Raw genomic sequence first — 20,411 nt, 5'->3', positions numbered from 1 at the left:
TCCTGCTCCTAGAAATCCTAGGGCATCCTGGACATCAGGAAATCCTGTGAATACGCGCCTCTGGTGATAATATCATCTACTTATGTGATAATACGTATTCGTGTTATATCCCATTGTTGTAATAATTTTAGTGCACCTTTACAATGTTATTTTATTAAAATTCAAAACCGTTTTAGTTAACCGGTATCGTTGTCATAAAATATGACGCACGTACATTATTCAATATTCATAACAATAAGTAACAATAATATAGGTATAGGTAGAATACCTATAACTGCACAACCGAGCGTTATAATGTTTATAACATTATTATATTATATAGTATACGGTGATTGACAGTTGTGATTTTTTTTTGGCTTTAATCAAATTATAATAATTATTAGACTTTCCATTAACGATATACCCACGCTCGCACAATATTACATAATATAATTATGACAATATCTGTAGAAACGAAGCGACGCTGTGATTGACAACTTCGCGAGACGGAACGAAAGCAAAGCGTGTTCGGTTCGGTTGTTTCACACTGTAATGTACAATGGTTGACTCAAGTCGATGCGAATTTAAATAATAACGAAAATTTTCCGTATGCGTCATACCAACATGCCATAATAGGTGTACATATTATGTTAATATTAATAACACGAGCAAAGACATAATAATATTATATTTTAATTATTATAATTTTCGTAATAATGGCATAATGCGCACGTGTCAAGAAACACAATAATAATATTACCCATATATTTTATGCTGAGTTTTAGTTTGTTAAGTTCTTTGTGTTTTTTCTCTTACTTTAATATTACGATTTCCTCATAATTTTTTAAACAATAATATTATTTACTTTTTTTCCAACACATAATATGCTGAGGCGTTGTGTGAAAGGGTTGACGCTTATTATTGTTTGAATAGTTATGTTTTTAACGTATCGAAGGGTCATGGTCCACGATAAAAATGTCCGGAAAAAAATTTCCGTGGTAAAATTGTCCAAAAACAAAAATGTCCATGTTAAAATTGTCCAAAAACAAAAATATACATGGTAAAATTGTCCAAAACTTGTCAAAAAAAATCAGATAATTTATACAAACACATATCATCAAATTAAAATGTATAAACGTCAATGATAAACATTTTAAAGAGTTGTCAATCCTTTTTTCATTATTGTTGTACTCCTTACATACTTTTTTAAATTTTAATCAAAAATAGGATAAAATATGTACAGATAAAATATAATATTATACACAGTATGCCTACATAATGATAGAACTAAATGCGTATTTACAACATTGACTATAATAATATTAAAAAAAAATTTGTTTTCGTTATTGCTGAATATTTAAAAATGCCAAAAAAAAAAATCAAATAATTTACACAAACATAATATTATGTTAACTACGTATAATACGTAGTACCTAACAAAATTGTCTCGATAATCTTATCGTAATAACCGTTACATGATGTCAATCACAAATTAGGTAGGTAGTTATAAAATATCTTAAGGTATTCACAGTCATAATATAGAAAATATACAACCATACAGGGTGGTTTTTTTGACATGGATAACTAATGTGATACAAGGTGTTCCCATTTTAAATTCTTGGTTAGGGACATTTTAACCTCGGACATTTTTACCAAGAACATTCTCGGTTTCAGACATTTTCACCGTGGACATTTTTTCCTCGGATAATTTTGTATAATACCAACCTGTCAGGATTGGTTAAAAAATAAAATAAATAATTTAAATGATTTGAAATTTTAAAGGCATATGATAAATTGATGATATTATATTCACTGGCCTAAGGGTGCTTCAGAAAAGTCAAAAACTCCGAGCTAGTCTATCATATATAATATAATATTATTATTATAATTATGGTGTATCTTTGATATTTTTAATAGCTATTATAACAACTTGTAAAATGCTTCAATTAAACTTACGAGCTTTTTGCTTGAGTAAAAACAGTTTTTATCGATGCGTATAATGTATAGTTTCAGAAAATAAAAACCAATATTTGATATTGTTAAATGTCTATAAATATCTCAAAAAGAGACGAAATATTTTTCAACTCTACCATGTATGAAAAATGCTCATGCAAACATATGGTGAGAATATCAAAATAGGCGTTCGTTGATGAATTACATCATACAGAAAATCGATTTTTCAAAAACATTTTCGTAAAAATTCTTGTTTTATTTTTCCTAATTCTTTAGAAAAAGTGTTGGAATTTTTCACTTTTCACCCTTTAATGTACCGACTAGATAGATTCAGTTTCTTACCAGTAAAGTTGCTGAAGTTGAAACATTTCAACTGCTCCAATGGTTGATAAAATATTATGAAATAAAAACATTTTTATATTCTTAAATGTTTCTTAAGACAAAAATAAGATAACACAATGTCACAATATCATTGCAAAATATATTTAGTATAATATTATACATTCTTCATCTCTCCTCTCAAAATCTAAAATATTAAAACTGTTATTACGATTACAATTTTGTGTTCGTTCTACATAATTTTATGGATTATAACACAATTGTATTACATTGTTGTTTATTCTACTGCGTTATTCATTTGCCGTCTGATAGACAGAGACGAAGAAGAGATGCCTCTTCGACTTCTGACTGTTGAATATCTGTTTAATGTCTTTAACGGTAAGCCATTGTGTTCTTTGCAGTGAACCAAGCAAACGACAAGACTTAAAACCATTTATCGCAGTATTATTTCACTCACCCCGAGCACAATATTCAAAGGTTAATGTTCCGAAACAGAGCCCACGCGTATGGGGCCATTACGGTGTATTCGACTGTTGCTGCAGTGATGAGACAGTTATAAATTAATATACTAAATTATTCATCCGTGATGACCGTCTGAACGCATAAAAAGAATTTGATGCGATTATTTTATAATCGTATATAACTGTGTAATATCGTATGTTAGGTATCTAATTATTCGAGTTGCTCAATTTTAAAATAATTCGTAAAGAATAATAATTATCTACGTGCTGCTTCGACGCAGTGGATTTTTTCTCTGTACGACCATGGCGATTATAGTCTTGACGTCGATATTATAAAGTCCGTACTTGGGCACAATACCTCTGCTCATTAGATAGGTCCACAGTAATTTTCAGTCGGGAGAAGTTAATTATCGTTTGCTTAAGTTTGCTTAGAGTGTCTCCTGGGACGAAATTATTACGTGGAATTTTGTGTCCATCGTACTACATTCCACCTTTTGTCATTTTAACTGCATTAATACCACATCGTTTATTCTTCTCGTAATAATTATTGCTCGTTTTACCTTTATCAACAACTAATGTTTACTTATATTTTCTACTAGTAATGATTGTCCACTAACTTTCTTCTGAACTCAAATAACTATGATCAAAATAGAACGTCGAACGAACATTAAAATATAGCAGCAATCTTATAGGGTACAGCTTTTGATCACTATGGTTTAAAATAAAAATTTAAAATCAAAGTCCAATGCAACCTATAACAATTAGTGTTCTGTTTCCTAAAAAAAAAACGGATCACACGACGAGACGTGAGAGTTTTTCCTTTAAAATATGTTTTTTAGCAAAAAATAGGTCACGTAAATTAGCCCTTTAAAACGATTTTTAGTTTCCAAGCTAGGTGCAGTCTCAATTAATGAGGACAATCGAGGTACTACTGTAGTTCTATTGATGAAAAATCATGGAAAAGAACATTGACAGACTGATAATGACTGACTTTATAGATCACTTATATCGACTTTACACACATTTATACGTGTTCCGTGTATTCAGTTTAGAATATCCAGTAGATTCACCAAGTTTTCTAATCCTCATTTTTTCACTATGAAAAATCTTGGCGAATGATCCTGTTTAACTGATTAATTTAAAGCTGAAAAATTGGACTCATAATATAATAATATTTAGTGGTATTATTGGCACCGTGCAAAACATCGTTTACCTCACAACATAGCACTCGTATTTTATATAATAATTTTTGTACTCACAAAACGTATCGATAGATTTTGGCATAATATTATTAAGTGCGGCTACGACACCGAATGCCTAAATCAAAACGTACATAATTTACATATATTTTACATCTCTATATAGTATAATATTATAATATAACCACTTAAATCACGTACATTTTTTATTGATCCGATGAAAAAAAACAGCAACCGATATCAAACCGACTGAGTATAAAAATATATAAAATACGGCTTGCGCACACAAAAAATCGTGTTGTTAATGGCAATTATTCCGTGTTAGTGACTTCACGCACGGAAAATTATCGTCGTCGTTGTTTGTGTTATTTTATCAAAGTGTTTTCCGTTTATTTTTCACCATTAAACTTACTCATTTTTGCATTAATTCGGGTCTTATGTATACCGACACGCAAACGTAAAACTTATTATTGTTTACGGTTTTCTGTGTCTACGTACGACATATTACTTCTATAGCCATGCAGTCTGATGACCTCACTGTAAACTTTTCGTTAAAAACATTTTATTATTTCAGTGCGGTTTCCCGGTAGAAATCGTCGTGCGTTCGGCACAAGCCGATCAATACGTGCCTGTGAATATTTCATATGACCAGCGTTTATATTACGCCACACTATATAATATTGAGTATATTATTGTACATAAGTGTATATGTGATAGTAAAGTATAACATATATGTATATTTTTTGAGGTGATACATTTTTTTTTTCGGAGGGGGTGTATGGGATTTTTTACTATACTTAGACCACGTTTATATGGCAGTAAATACATATCTAATATATTACGGTTGGTTTATCATACCGAAGGAGTGCAATAAATATAGTTATAAGTTATAATATTATTGAACTATGTCAACGACATACATAATGCATGATGAGTGCACTGCAGGTGATCTGTTTACACGTGATCAGCGCACCCGCATCAATTTCGACCCCTATCGCATTTGGGACGAAGATGAAATTCGTTTTGGATATTATTTTTAGAACAGTAGCGTGATATTGACGCGTCGACGAGCGAATCCAAGTTTTATTTTGTTCAGATGATTTTGGGATTTGTCTGCAATAGCTGTGACTGTAATATTATCAAAATTTTAACGAGATCTCGAGCGCAAAGTTCGAAATATCAAACTCCTCGATGTAAGAGCTTACGCAACAACCACCACACGTGTTTTATCCAACATTATATATATAGATGACATAAAAAATCGTATTCACTCAGCAGAATTAATTTTACGTTGTAACTTGTGAGGTTAATTACATTATATTATACAAATTTTACTTTTATTAAACTTAATGGTAATAGAACATTGTCCATTGGTTTTTTAGGATAATCTAATTTTTAGGCAAATTATGAGCATTTTTAGAATGAAATATTTTAGATTCCCATAATTCGCTAAAAAATTGAAATACTATTATCTTACATAAATAATACACACAGACCTCTAAGAATTTATTCCATAAGAAGATTATTATTGAATTCAGTAAAATAGATAGGTAACCACTAAAATGATATTACGATATCAAAATGTCAACATAATAATGACATTATTTTAGAGTTGTTTTTAAATTATAAGAGTACATTGAAGCCTCTAAATATCGAAGACATCCTGTCGTCAAAATTTCGTCCACTATTTTGATGTGTCCGAGATTAAGAGATGTCCGTTGTGTATTATAGTAGAAGGTACATACATTACGTTTGGTAATGTTGTTTGAGATTTGAATCTTTATAAAAATGAAAAATAACAATATAGTCTTATCACTTATTTTTGCTTTTACCTGTATTTCAGTATTACACCTAACCGATAAAACGGCGTATTGAATAGGCAATTCAAACTATGGCATAATATTATTATAATACTGTAATCGATTTGAACGAAATCTGTTTAGTTAATATTAAGGATAATTGAAGTAATATTGATCGGCTAAATAAATTGATACATTTTAATTTCACTATGTAATACACATTTCCAGATGATGCGATTCTGTTATTAAAAACAAAATGAAATATTTTAATGTGTTTAGTTATTTTGATTCAGTGAACAACTTTAACTATAATTTATTTATCAAAAAAAGCGTGATATTATCTAATGAATAATATTTTACTACAAAAGGTATAACGATATTATTGTCGCATGATCTATAACAGACAAGACGAGTAATCTGAACCTGTCTTATCCCACAACCAGATAGATCTGTTGGAATAACCGTTTTATTAGGAAAATCGGTCGGTTTTGAATCCTTGTGATAATATATCAAATAAATAAAACATCTGCAGGTATGCATTTCGGTTGAAAAACAAATTGAGTTTCGACTGCGTCACGATAGGTAGTTTAAATATTGAACTTTCATACTTATAATTACTCATACAAATATATAAAATAAATAATCATCATTACTTTAAAATAATAAAATATATTAATGCGAAAATATAATATATGATAATAATAATAATATGTGGCGGTAAATAATTATGTTTTAACGGTTGATAAGATGTGTACACAAAAACAACAAGAACAACAGACTACCACTTGTCGGATACTTTTGTCATAAATTCGTACTATAACGATTATAATAACAGTTAAAGTATAATAAGTTATTATTAATTTTAGAAATTCGTAAACCGTACCACTATCGATATGAGTTGGGTACGATAGTTGAGCCAAAGAATTTACGAGTTTCTCTGTCGTCTTTAACCTAACCGTACTCGATTATACCTCGATGACGGTCATATTTTATTTTATAAGCTCGTCGTTACTCTAATCGTTGAAATCATGCGACCGCTCGACTTCCGGCGATCACTTGGTGGCTCCCGTTTTCAGGTACTCGTCCTTGAGCACGCGCCGCAAGATTTTTCCGGCCGCGCTCTTCGGAAGCGATTCGATGAACCGCACGCCAGCTGAGATCTGCTTGTACGGCGCCACCCGTTCCGCCACGAACGCCTTCACGTCTGCCTCGCTGGCAGCTGGCCTGTCCGAGTCGAGCACGACGTACGCCAGCGGTGCCTCGCCTGTCCTGTCATCCGGCACGCCGATGACAGCCGCATCCAGCACGGCCGGGTGGGTCCTCAGAATTCCTTCCAGCTCAGCCGGCGGAACCTGCAGGAAAATCGTGGAAAATCGTTTAAAATCGAACATATATTCCGTACACTAGATGTCGTGAAAATGTGTGGCTTTGATAATGCAAAGTTTACCTTGACGATTTTCATATTATATCTCAACATATCGATGGCAACATTTTAATAGCAGCCTGCAATGGCTATTATTAGAGTCTCCTAACGATTTAATTATACGTATTGTAATCATCGTAACTTAGTTTTGGTTTAAAAATTATGTATAATAAAATCCTTGTGTAAGTCTCTAATAAGTCTGTTTTGATAATTTAATATTTGAAAGACATCTTTTGGCCAACAATTGATTTAAGCAATGAATTAGAAAAGATTTGAGACTTATGAAAGATACGTACAAAATATATTATTTCAAATAAATAAAAGATGATCGGTAGACTTTTGGATGTAACATATTGATGCATTGTGATAAAATAATGAGATGGTCCGAGAGTGTGTGTCTCATCATTATTTATAACGATCTACTGCTGTTCGATTCGTTCATTATTTGGAACAACGTTTTTATTATTACTGTTTTTTTTTTTTTGGGGGGGGGGGGGGATATGGGCAATGAAATACCTCTAGCATTCAGTCGATTATTATCGGCCAGTGTTGTATACATCGATTATTTTCGACATTAAGCGACTTCTCATCGCGGAATATAATATATATGTATATACGTTCGTTTTTCGAAAGATAAAATGTTAAGAGGTTCTTTAGAACTATTATACCTGAATATTTTCTGTTGAAATATTTCATGAAAACAACCTAATGTCTTATACCGAGAACAATAAATTACTAGTGACTAGGTAGTGTACAAAATACTGCCAAATAAAATTTAACTGTAAAAATGTAAAAATTAACGTTTTTGTAATAATAACGTGTCATTGAGTTTAAACTATTTTTCCAAACAGAAGTTTTATATTCTAGGAAACAAATAATTAGCACTAGCATGCTTGTTTGACAGGTATTTGTATTTAAAAATAAATTTAAAGAGATAAAAGTTACAACGAAAGCAAATGTCAAGAAAAAGTCAAAATTCGTCCTGCACAGACTGCTGTGATTGCGCTTTCCTTTAACACTGCAAAGCTAAAAAACGACAATTCACTTTTTGTAGTTGAATAAAATATTATATTAAATTCGTCTAACGAATTAATCTCGTGCAATTTTAAACGATACCTTCTATTTTTGTTTGGTAATAAAAAAGTATTTTCATCACCGATCGGGGGATGTCCTGAGACTACGGTTTGGATAAAATTCACGATCCCTTTACCCCCTCCCCCTCCCATCCACCCATAAATGGTGTTTGAAAAGGTGTTGTTGAATTAACCTGGTATCCTTGGACTTTTATCAACTCCTTAATGCGATCGACTATGAAGAATTCTTTTTGATCGTTATAGTAACCAATGTCACCGGTGCTCAGCCATCCGTCCGGACTTACAGTGTTGGCCGTGGCTTCGGGGTTGTTGTGGTAACCGATCATCACCTATAAAACATATTACACACACAAACTGATTAAGTTTGTTATAAACGATACCAATGTTTATCAGGTCCATAGTTGTTTGTTGAGCCGTTGTTAATGATTGTTATTATCACTCACCTGTGGGCCGTTGACCTGGATTTCTCCGATTTCACCCGGACCGTATTCGACTGTGTTGTCCGTGGGGTCGACGACTTTGGCCATAGTGTTGGATATGGGAGGACCGACGGTTAAATAATCTGCAAATGAGGAATTCCTGGATACGAACACGGCTGGCGATGATTCTGTCATTCCGTACGCTGAGCATGTGCACAAACAATGATTTTTTTTAGTGAATATTTTTTTTTTAATGATAGAAATTTTTCAATTTAAAATTTAATTTTTGATGATATTTGATACAATGATGATTTTAATTCATCGTTAACGGTTGACTTGATATATTACTCATATGTACTCCTATAATCTTTATTTTGTTTTTAATCATACAAAACTAATAGCGAAAGTACTTAAATCTTCAAATAAATGATAAAAAGTGTATAAAATGTTTATATTTTTTTATTACAGATTGTTAATTTTTTTTTATAGTCAATAGAAGTTTGTTAGAAATCTCGACATTATTAATAGCGTTTTAAATTTGGTTTTCGCTTATATTTTATGCTAAATTGATACTTATTAGTTATTTTATTATGTCGTTATTTTTCAATTTGTTGTTTTCATTTTAATATAATTATCAATTTAAGACTTAATACATATTGCATATAAATTATAATAAACATGATATGTTTATATTCTTATAAAATATCTAAGACGCTTAAACTGTTTTACAATACAATATTATATACACCTTGAAAGGATGTCTTATTTCAAATAAATAAATACCTAAGTAGATTTGATCACAATTAAAATGTTTTACCATGGTAACCTAGGTTAGGTTAGGTTAAATTTTGTACCTACGCATATTATAATTCATTTCCAACATAATAATACATATATATTATCTATACAACTATAATGCTAGTACATGATTAAATACATATCATTCTAATTGAGTGGGTATATAATATTTAATGGATGGAAGTCTTTGAAGTTAGATTGAAGTTTTGGTAGCTAAGTAGAACTCTTAGAAGTTTAGGTAGTGTGCAAGAAATCTTGGAAGTTAATTAATTGAAATTTGGGTGTACATCAGACCTTATATAATTTTTTTTTATTGCTTTCTAATATTGATAAAGATCTTTATAATTTTATTATAATGGTTATGTATAATAAACTTTGATGTAAAAAATAAATGTTACTAATACACTTTTTAAAATAACTGTTTAATTACGGTTAACTTGCATGATAAGCATTAAAATTTCATTTTATGAAAAATAAAATTACGTTACCTTGACAAAAACGCACATTTTTGTTTTGGGTTCTGGCCAGTACTTTTTCGGCATCTGCTTCTTTCACGGGACCAGCGCCATTACAAATAGTTTTCAAACTTTGAAAGTGTTCATGTGTGACGTTTTTGTTTTGACCCAACAACAGCACTATTGGTGGTACTACGTATAATACAGTTGCCTAAAATACAATATCATAAAAATAAATTAAAAATGTTCCCGTCACGTACTCGACACAACAAAATCACACCTGTTGGTTTTTAAGTATGTTCAAAAAAAGGTCCGATTCGAGTTTGGGCAATGTTACCAATTTACATCCATAACTCAGCCCTTTCAGAAGAATCATTGTTAGACCGTAAATATGGTAAAAGGGTAAAATAGCCGGCAAAACTTCTTGAAAATTTGCTACAAAAAATAAATAAATAACATTAATAAATATTACTTGGGATTTACAATAATATACAAGAATTCTTGACGTAATCGTCTTTGTAGTGTTAAGCAATTTATTATCCATCACAATTTCTATAATGATGGATGTTTAAAGAATGTTTTTTATAAATTTATTTCAAATGCATTAAATTGGTAGCTTTGTGTTTTGGGTCTGTGACACAACTAGAAATGCACTCGGCGTGCATATAAGTACAACAGACGATTAATCAGTTATGCCGAGTTACACTTTAGCCATTAAAAGTACCGTAATAGAGGTGACCGGTTGTTTTAAACGATTTAAACTTATAGCTTGTCTACGAAACAAATTTTTTTCTGAAAAAATTCTGGGTGAAAACAAACCAGGGCCTGCAAAACAATAATATTAATTTCCCAAATCGTGGGAAATTTCGAAAGTCTTTGCACTCTCGATCCCTCTACGTTTGCTAGTTTTTCTTCAACTCATTCCATCTAGTATTGTTCACGACAATGGCATTTCATCAATGTTATTGTTACTAGTTCTCGACTGCCTCTCCAAAATAATTGAACGGTTGTTATTTTATTTTTATTTTGAACTTCACAAGTCTTTTGATTTCGCGGTAATGTTTATAATCTTTTCGGACCTATAGAGGTATGGAATTTTTTGTTTTACGCTGAAGTTCTAACCATACGAATCAAGTGAACGTATAAACCCGATTTTTGAATTTTAGTGTGATAAGAAAACTATACATGGAATAGTGATCGGTAATAATAAACTATTCATTCACATACCAACACAGCCCGGGTAGGTCTGATTTTCGTGATCGGTTATTATCATTTAATAATAATATTCTATACTATAGGATCTAAAGTGTAAAGGATTGTAATTTATAGGTAGGTAACGAGAAAAATTGAATAGTTTTCTAAAAAAAGTAAAAGTAATATAAAATCATTAATACATTTTTTTAGGTATTTGATTCCATCAGGTTCCAACTATCACTGCAGTATTCATGTGCATGTATAATAATATATTTAAAGTATATATAAATAATCCAACAATTTTAAAATAGGTATAGCAACAGCGATGTTTTTAGGTCGACGATTTAAATATTTTATGGTCTACAAATGTTTAAATATAAAGTGGGTTTTTATTTTTATAAGCAAACATTAGTAGAAAATATGTTTGCATATTATAATATTTATGATAAATTCATGGTTAGTAAAATGATGTAAAAAACCAATAATATTTTCCCTGATATCAAAATAAATTGATAGTTTTTCGTTTTTAAAAAACGTCATTCTGAGAAAATGTTAAAAAAGACATCAACACAATTTCGGGTTCGCTTAAACAGGCTGTACAAATGATACAACACTGAGTCATGAATCATATTATTGTAATACCATTAATATATTATTTCTTAGAATTATAATTATTAAAACATACATTTTTGATTCAACCAATATTGTGTACCAACATTTTCTACCAAATTTGATTTCGTATCGTAAATTGAGAACCATTTTTAAATTAATTTGATACCGTAATCAAAATATTATGTACACTACACCTAACCTACTATTGAAAATAAAAAATAATTATCTCTATTATTTGTGGACATTCTATATTTTACAGTATTTGTGCATGTAAAAATAATTATATGATATACGACGCAATACATTATTATTTGAACAACAATTTCGATATTTTTAATTATTTTTTAATTGATTACCGAAAATCCGAGTGAATTTGTATTTGACATATTATTATATCTTTGATTGATGCGGTCACAAATTGTTCATTCCGAGATTTCCAACATAAAAAAATACATATATAATTTAAATAATATAATAATTGCACGAACCAACATGGGGATGTTCTTATTATTTTTCTATTCATATAATATTATTATATAATGCAGTCGTCGAGTCGAGGTCTCATGGAAAAATGTCAATAACTGTGAAAATGGACGTTAAAATAAAATAATATTGCAGTCAGCATCTTATACATAAAATAACCCAAAAATTACAATATTGTACTAAAATATTATATTTATATGGTCAAATATTAAAATAGTTGCCGGAGCAATTTACGTGTGCAGTACGCACAAACTTGACAAATATTTTATTTCAGATTTGCTTTGATTGCATAATATCTACTCGGAATGCCGATCGTGATCTTAAATGTACACAATTATCGGTTCGTTTACAAATCAAAACACCTAAACATTATGAAATATTTGAAATCGAACAAACGATATTATTACTATATTTTATAAGACATTACTTCACGGATTATAATATTACATGATTAAAATTGTAAGCTGTAGTTGGTCTGTGTAAAAATCGATAGGTTTGAATATGTTTATAAAAATATAGATGAATTGAAATCAGGGCACATAAGTTAAAAAAAATTAAATTATTTGAACTAACTTACAATTATAATAATTGCAATAATTACAAAATATTAATATAGGTAATCATTACAAATATATTGAATATGGAATGACTGATTTTTTTTTAGAAAATAATAATCTAATTAACTTATAAAAATTAAAAATGTATAGGTAGGTACGCTGACCCCGGAACATAATATATCGTTTTAAACTATTACATTGAAATATGGAAAAAATGAAATTTGATTTGAATATTGGTATTTCTGATTTCAGGTGACAGGTTGATAGATATATCAACGATTGTATAGTTATTTCAAATAATTTTTCAGTTTAAGTCAGTAATAAAATGCGATAAATAAAGGAATGTCAACAAAGATGGCATCAAAAGTGGACATCTTATTACGCAAAATTAAACCACATAAAACATAACACTGACAATTGGATATTTCCCTTCGAAATCCATAGAAAATTCGAAGTAATAATAACCAGACTGAGAATAGGACACACAAAAATCTCCCACAGTTTTCTAATGTCCAGGGAAGAACCTCCAATATTCACAAGCTGCGGTGTTCAAGTAACCATTAAATACATCCTCACCGATTGCCGAACATATCTCAGTACCCGTACAAGCTTCAACCTACCCGAATCATCACTTTCAGAAATATTGAACAACAATCCTCAATCCATTACCAACATCATACAATTCATCACAGCCGCCAATCTTCTAACCAAAATTTAGTTTAATTTAGACATAGATACAATTCATGTAATTTTTTTTCTCTTTATATATATTTCTCACTTTAAACCCAATGGCCCATGTTGCCGAGGGTATCATTAATAAAAAAAAAAAAAAAATGCGATAAAAATTGTCTCCAAAAGCCTATGCTAATGGGGGTAGGAAAACAGTTGTTCATATTGTTTTTTAATATTAAATAAACTTGAGTACTTTGTTCTTAATTACAAATATAAAACAAGTGATAACAATGTAGTTCACAAGTCAAATTTAAAAATATAAATAAACTTTTAATAAGGTATTATACGTCATATTTGTAGAGATTATAAGTTATCAATAATAATTAAAACATCATATTATATTATACACACAATGCCTATATATTTATTCACTATTAAATTTATTGCACACAGTATACATTAATCAGTACACCTGCACTACTCAAACAAAATATAAAAATATGTTCATATTATTAATTTTGTTTGTTTAGCGTGAAATTGTGTAAACATCACATAATCTCTATTCCCTACACTAATTGCATTATTATCCTATTATTTGAATTATTGTAATGATTTTTTAATGTACATATTATTATATTTTTGAGCATTATAAAAATTTTTTATAAGTCAAATATTTAAAATTCAAAGGAAGGTTGGGTTAGCACGCAAACAAAATATAATAAAGCATAACAATTATTATTCGTGCAACATAAATACTTAGGTTAGGTTAGGTTGTGTATACAAAAAAGAAAATACAATTAACATGGTTTAAAAATAGCTCTTAAATTTAAAATTGCAAAATAATAAAAAAAAATGTATAAACAAATTACACTGCAAAAGACCTGTGTAATATGAAATAAATTGATTTATTCCATTTTACACAAAGGTAGTTTTTATTTATTGATAATGACTTATTAATTTTCACCCGTATATTACTATATTGAAAACTACTACCAAGACACAAATTTCATTTTCACAGTTAATTTGGACGTATCTGAGTTCCGTCCCAAGAACCTTTTTTTATACCAATTCCGTCCCTGTTAAAAAAAAAGGTATAATATACCAATTCTGTCCCAGTTAAAAAAAGGTATATACTTATTCCGTCCTTAATAATTTTTATAATTTAGTCATAACAATTTGTATAGGTAGTTAAATGCATTAAAAAAGATACCTATAAGCTATAAGTTTTCATATTATTTACATTTTAATAAGTTAATTGTAATAATATATATGTTTAATAAAAAAAAATTCAGTATATACTAAATATAATAAATAATATGTATAAATATAGTCATCATAAAATGCATTCAAAAAATATAAGTCAAACTTTCATATTATTAATAGTCAAAAAACATAAATATTTACAAATTTGTAATTGGATTGAATTTATAGGATATTTTTTTTACAAATTCCAATCGTAATATTTGACCGGAACTGTATCCATACATGTTTTCATTGGTAAAATCTTCTTTTGTTATATAGTACTTCTTAGTTTGATGTAGGAATCTTGTTGAACATAGTTATATCAGTTAGAACTAATATGATATTGATATTTATTCGATTTGACACGGGACGAAATTGGTATATCTATTTAAAAAACCCGGAACGGAACTAGTATATCTTTAAATTATATTTTTATATTTGGGACGGAACTCGAATGCAGATGTTAATTTATAATAAAAAAAATACTTCAAAATAATTTTTATTTAGTAACTATATAGGCAAATATTTTTACCTATTTTTTTTTTTTTTATATATATGTGTTATAAATAAGATTAACATAATACGGATGTAAAATTATTTAATTAAAATGTATTATAACTGTATACGTAAAAATATTCAAAAGGTAACCAATAATAAATAATTATAAATGGTTTTATGTGTTTAATAATGACTTGTAAAAAATGTGTATTTATATACCACTAGCTTGTAAAAAAATTCGATTTATTCCAAAATAACGTGACCGAGAAATTAAGTTTTCCCCAAACTGGTGAACACACGGTATATAATATAACATATTATTAACTAATTAATTGTTTATTTATATAGTTATATAATATAAGTACCTACCTAAGGTGCCTTGGCATGGGACGATGATTATAATGAATAACGAAACGCGATCTGAGGGTAAAAATTAAGCACCGTCTGATGCCACTAGTTCCCAGATGGGTGACCACCCGGGTTCTTAACAGCAATTTCTTACCACATCTACAAACGTGTCCCAAAACCCAACCGTAAATTCCCACAGGATGATGTATTTCCTAAAAACCTTCTAAAGTAGCTAATATGGTAATAGTTTCCCCGCATAAGTTCAATAAAAAAAATATATACGAGTAAGTATAATTGGAGTAATAGATCCGTTGCGATCGCAGCATAAGCGATTCGTAGTGAAATGGTAAAATTCTACTATTATACAACACATGACCGCCTCCCCAAAACAATTATAATTAATATTTTTTATTGTTTTGTCGCTTATAAAATCAAAAAATTATAGTATTATGTGCTGTGTCACATTTATCAGTGTATCAGTTATTTTTTACTTTTACCCCTACCCCTAACCATATTTCTGCTGGAGCCCTTGCGAACAGTATTCAAAAATACGGTTTCATGAAAGTAATAGAATGATGTGATACAATTATTCAAACATGAATACCGTTCGATTACTTTCAAGAACAAACATCCCAGGCATTTTATCGCATTTGAAATATTTACATTACCAGAACGAAAATAATTTTCATATTCGAATTATAATATTTGAATGTTACTGCATGTTTTTTTTTGTGTTACAAACAAAATAATAATCAAACCCTAGCTATTATATTAATAATATTTAAAAACTCAATAATTCATCATACCCGTCGTGTCCGAAAAGTGATTGACTTCCGGATGGTTTGTCTGCGTGATGTTGGCCACCAAGTTCCGGTGCGACAGCGAAACGCCTTTGGACAGACCGGTCGTGCCGCTCGAGTACGGCATGAACGCCACGTCGCTGTTCGATCGGCTCTTTTTCAGAACAGAAGTGTCCACCATCGGATCGAGCATCTCGTCAAAGTCCCAAGCGCCACTGTGTCTCGGGCCATTGCCGTTCACAGATATGACATACAGAGGTCTCACACCAGGTCCGTCCATCAGCTTTTGTGCTTCGAAAACTTTGGGCAACAACTCGGGAATCGTCACCACCCCGACTGCACCGGCGTCTTTAAACTGGTGAGCGATTTCGACTGAAAAAATAAATAAATAACGGTTGCTTTAGCACAAACTTAATATTATGTGACTTGCGGAAATTTCGAATTTAGAAAAACGCCACATTCAACAATATTATTATAGTCACGTTCCATGAGACTTATGATATTTCTTCTTACCGATTTTCCAAATATACAAACGATATTATTGCTACAATTCTGTAGTAAAATCCTAACCTAGCAATAATCAAAGTTATATAACATTAATTGTACGAAACATTTATCAACATTTTAAATTTTATTTAAACAAAGGTTTTATAGCAAACCTGAATATTTTATTACAGTTCTAATCAAATCATTTTTTTTTTTTTAAATTTCCGTACGACGGCATGTCTAAATATAATACTATAAGTAAGTATTTTGTTGAATACGAATTTATTTTATTGATTAAAATATAATACCCCGTAACCAGTTTCTTCTAATTTAAAAGTCAAAAAATGTTACCTGATCGCGTAAATATTATTATATCGCCTATTATTTTTATCATCGTTTGCACCACATAACATATTATATTATCACGTTCCACATAACTTGTGTGGGTCAATATCGACATATTCTACGCATCCAAAATTTCAGATATTTTGTATGCATTTATGTTTACCGTTCGTTAAATTCCGGTCGACTACCGATGTCGTTATACTACCACCGGTTGACTCGCATGTGGTTCGTAATGGTTTTTTGATTACATACCTGAGAGCGATTTCCTTCCCCTCTATATTTTTTTCCAACCACTGTTGTATAATAATTATTTTGCAATCGATTTTGCCGTTTCGGTATTTTGGGGATTTAAATATACCTACACAACTTTTGTTTTTTTTTTCACATCTAGTAGAGTGGTTTTTCAAAATGCTGAAATAAATAATAAAACTGTTGGATGAACACTAACGCCCAAAAAAATGTAAGAAAACGTGAACAATTTCAAACCTAAGACGTATCATCCTCTCGGGAAATATCTATTTATACTCTATATACTTGGGTTTTGGTTTTTTTTTTTTCAGAAAGTATCGATAGTCGATACTAATATCGTGAGGTAACTGTGGCCTTTGAGATTGTCCCTATAACTTTTTAACCAAATAAACCAATCCTGGATCAGTAAATCTTCAAAAATCATAGAAATTTATACACGCTACAAAGATAACCTTTCAGGTAAATCAACTGAAATAAAATTCACTGGAACAAAATATAATGAGCCACGTGAAATAAAACTACCACAAATATAATAATCAGTGTCTGAAGAACGTCTAGATTGCAATATAGTATATAACATAGTGTCATTCTATGTACATTAAATCACGAAATTAGTGATAACTTTGTAAAAACTTCACGGAATCAACTACTATTATTTTAAATATAGCGAGTTAGTTATAGCTTATACATTTACGTACCTACCATATATTATGTTGTATTATTATTTTTGTGTCTTACAAGACTTACTTATCATTATTTATTACATGGAATCGTAGACATTCGCTTTCCCGCTGAGTAGAGAATCTCATCCATCGAACGCACTCCTAAATCAATATTTAACAAAAATCTACCCAAAAGAATTCAATTTATTGTATATTGGACCACCCACTATTCCGAAACCACTTGAAATTGCCCTCATACATAATCAAACGCTTAATTCCACCTTAACCAACCTACGTATACTCAGATGCAACTTTTGTTTGTTCTCTACATAGCGTTTTTACCTACTATTGTAGAATCATTTTCTCCAATATCTCACGAGACTTTCTTTTACTACAAGTTTCAATAATAAAATTTCGATAACACGGCGTATTGAATAGGTAATTTCGTTGCACGTCCCTCGATGGTTCGGTTTTCCTATGTTTTATGTAGGAATATTTTACGAGCGACTGCAATCTGCCAACACATTTCTTAATAATAACAAAACAAACAAAATAGACCAACAAAAATGCAAAAGGCTACGGACAGTATGAGTATCATGACGTTACATTTTAAGTGTGTCACAGCTAACGACTTTATCCATGTTATCAATGCAGTTATTTGCGTATTAATGTAATGTACAAGAAAACCAGTACAATTTTTAATTTTACAATATAATATTGTGTGATTGTTTAAACTGGCGAACAGAACTATCGAAAATATTAATTCATTATATTATTTATCTATCTTGAAAATTGTACGTTCATAATATGGCGTTGAAAGATCTTTTCTCTAACCATTAGTCTAACCAAAACACTAAATTATATATAACCTACATAATTTCATAAAAGAACAACATGAATCAATAAAAAATGTTTATAGTGCTGATGAAATTCACTTGTAATTTGTAAGCTCCTTCCTAACAATAAGTGTATTTTTATTAATTTAATTGTAGATTTTTAAGTTAATACATTTTTCTACGAAGTCAATTCATAAACTCAATAAAGTTAGGCGAACTCTTGAATTGAAATACTTAAAATCTAAATTATAAGGCAATCAAGAAGTAAAAAAAGGCACAAATCACAAATCAAAGTACATATACTCTGTAAACAGAATTGAACAGTAAATACATTTAAGTTGTTGACGATTATTAAAGGTTGTAGGTTTATAATCTAATGAGTAATGAGGTTCACCTCTATCAAGAGAATCGATCTATACACGTATAATAAAATTAATTATCGTTAAAAATATCCTGCTGTATTTAAATATCTGATTCAAAAAAGCAATGGGTACAACGAAAATCCAATTAAAAGATATAGAAAAAATAGAAAAAATAGCCTGTTTTAAGAATAAATACATAATAATTAAGTTATTTGAGTATGATTTCTTTATATATAAAATAATATATTAATATTACAAAAAATAAAAAACTATTTTGGACTTCACTATATTATTATAATTTAATGATTTATTATTGGCACTTGATAATCATTTATAAATGAAATATTTTTTTTATATGTTTTAAACTTGAATAATTTAATTGGTTTTTCATAATTTATAAAAAACTAGCTATCCAACTATGGATGTTACCCGTACCAAATATTTGTATTTTAAATAAATTTATTTATAAGGAAAATGTATTTGCCATATTTTTTCTAACTATTATAGTAATGTAATAAGTTAATATTAAATCACCAATAAAACCAACCATTTATAACAACAAAAAATTTTTTTTTTTATCATAAGTTGAAAACAATTATTGGTGAGCAACTCTTTAGCTACCTACCGAATTGATCAAGTATACTATAAGCACCCTCCAAGTCTCTGGGCTTAATTCACCAAACATGCTCACCTTTTTTTTTTCTTTAATAAAACAGTTATTCAAAATCAGATTTTTGAAGTCCTTAAGTATATTCGAAGACCATATTTCAAATTTTTGAGATTTTTGGTGCCTTTTAAGGAGTGTCCTGTGGCGATACAAAATTTGGTTTTTCAAATGAGAACCCTCCTTTTTTATTTTTTTGAGAATTTTAATGTATTGAAATCAAATTTCTAATGAGTAGTTTTTGAGTTATTTAACTTTGTATTCCAAGTATAAAAGGTCCCTGGTTTAAGTTTAGAAGATATGTGGTTTATGATGGATTTGAAAATATTGGTCATCGATATTAATCTATCAACATTCAATATAAATAATTTTTAAAAACGACTTAAATATCATAAATACTATTTCCCAATAGTAAGTGTATTTACACTTTTTTTTTTTATACTTTCTTAAAATGATTTTTAAGGAATATTATCCTTAGTAAA

General features: G+C 29.6%; 1 protein-coding gene across 2 annotated transcripts in view; it reads right to left on the bottom strand.

The window, feature by feature from the left end:
• Nucleotides 1-6,379: 6,379 nt before the first annotated feature.
• pdgy (acyl-CoA synthetase family member pudgy) overlaps nt 6,380-20,411 on the bottom strand; it is a 58,404-nt gene continuing 44,372 nt past the window's right edge. For both annotated transcript variants that reach the window (XM_015517112.2, XM_089225883.1), the window contains exons 4-9: nt 16,332-16,697; nt 10,200-10,354; nt 9,953-10,130; nt 8,691-8,869; nt 8,421-8,576; nt 6,380-7,082 (exon numbers count right to left, since the gene is read on the bottom strand). In XM_015517112.2, the coding sequence (XP_015372598.1) occupies nt 6,783-7,082; nt 8,421-8,576; nt 8,691-8,869; nt 9,953-10,130; nt 10,200-10,354; nt 16,332-16,697 (1,334 nt within the window). In that variant the 3' untranslated portion in view covers nt 6,380-6,782. The remainder of the gene's footprint in view (nt 7,083-8,420; nt 8,577-8,690; nt 8,870-9,952; nt 10,131-10,199; nt 10,355-16,331; nt 16,698-20,411) is intronic.

Source organism: Diuraphis noxia, unplaced genomic scaffold, assembly GCF_037042655.1.
Source record: "Diuraphis noxia isolate RWA-SAM2 unplaced genomic scaffold, SU_Dnox_SAM2 contig0004, whole genome shotgun sequence".
NCBI classification, from domain to species: Eukaryota; Metazoa; Arthropoda; class Insecta; order Hemiptera; family Aphididae; genus Diuraphis; species Diuraphis noxia.
The sequence above is the reverse complement of the archived record's forward strand: the minus strand, read 5'-3'. Positions and strand labels throughout refer to the sequence as shown.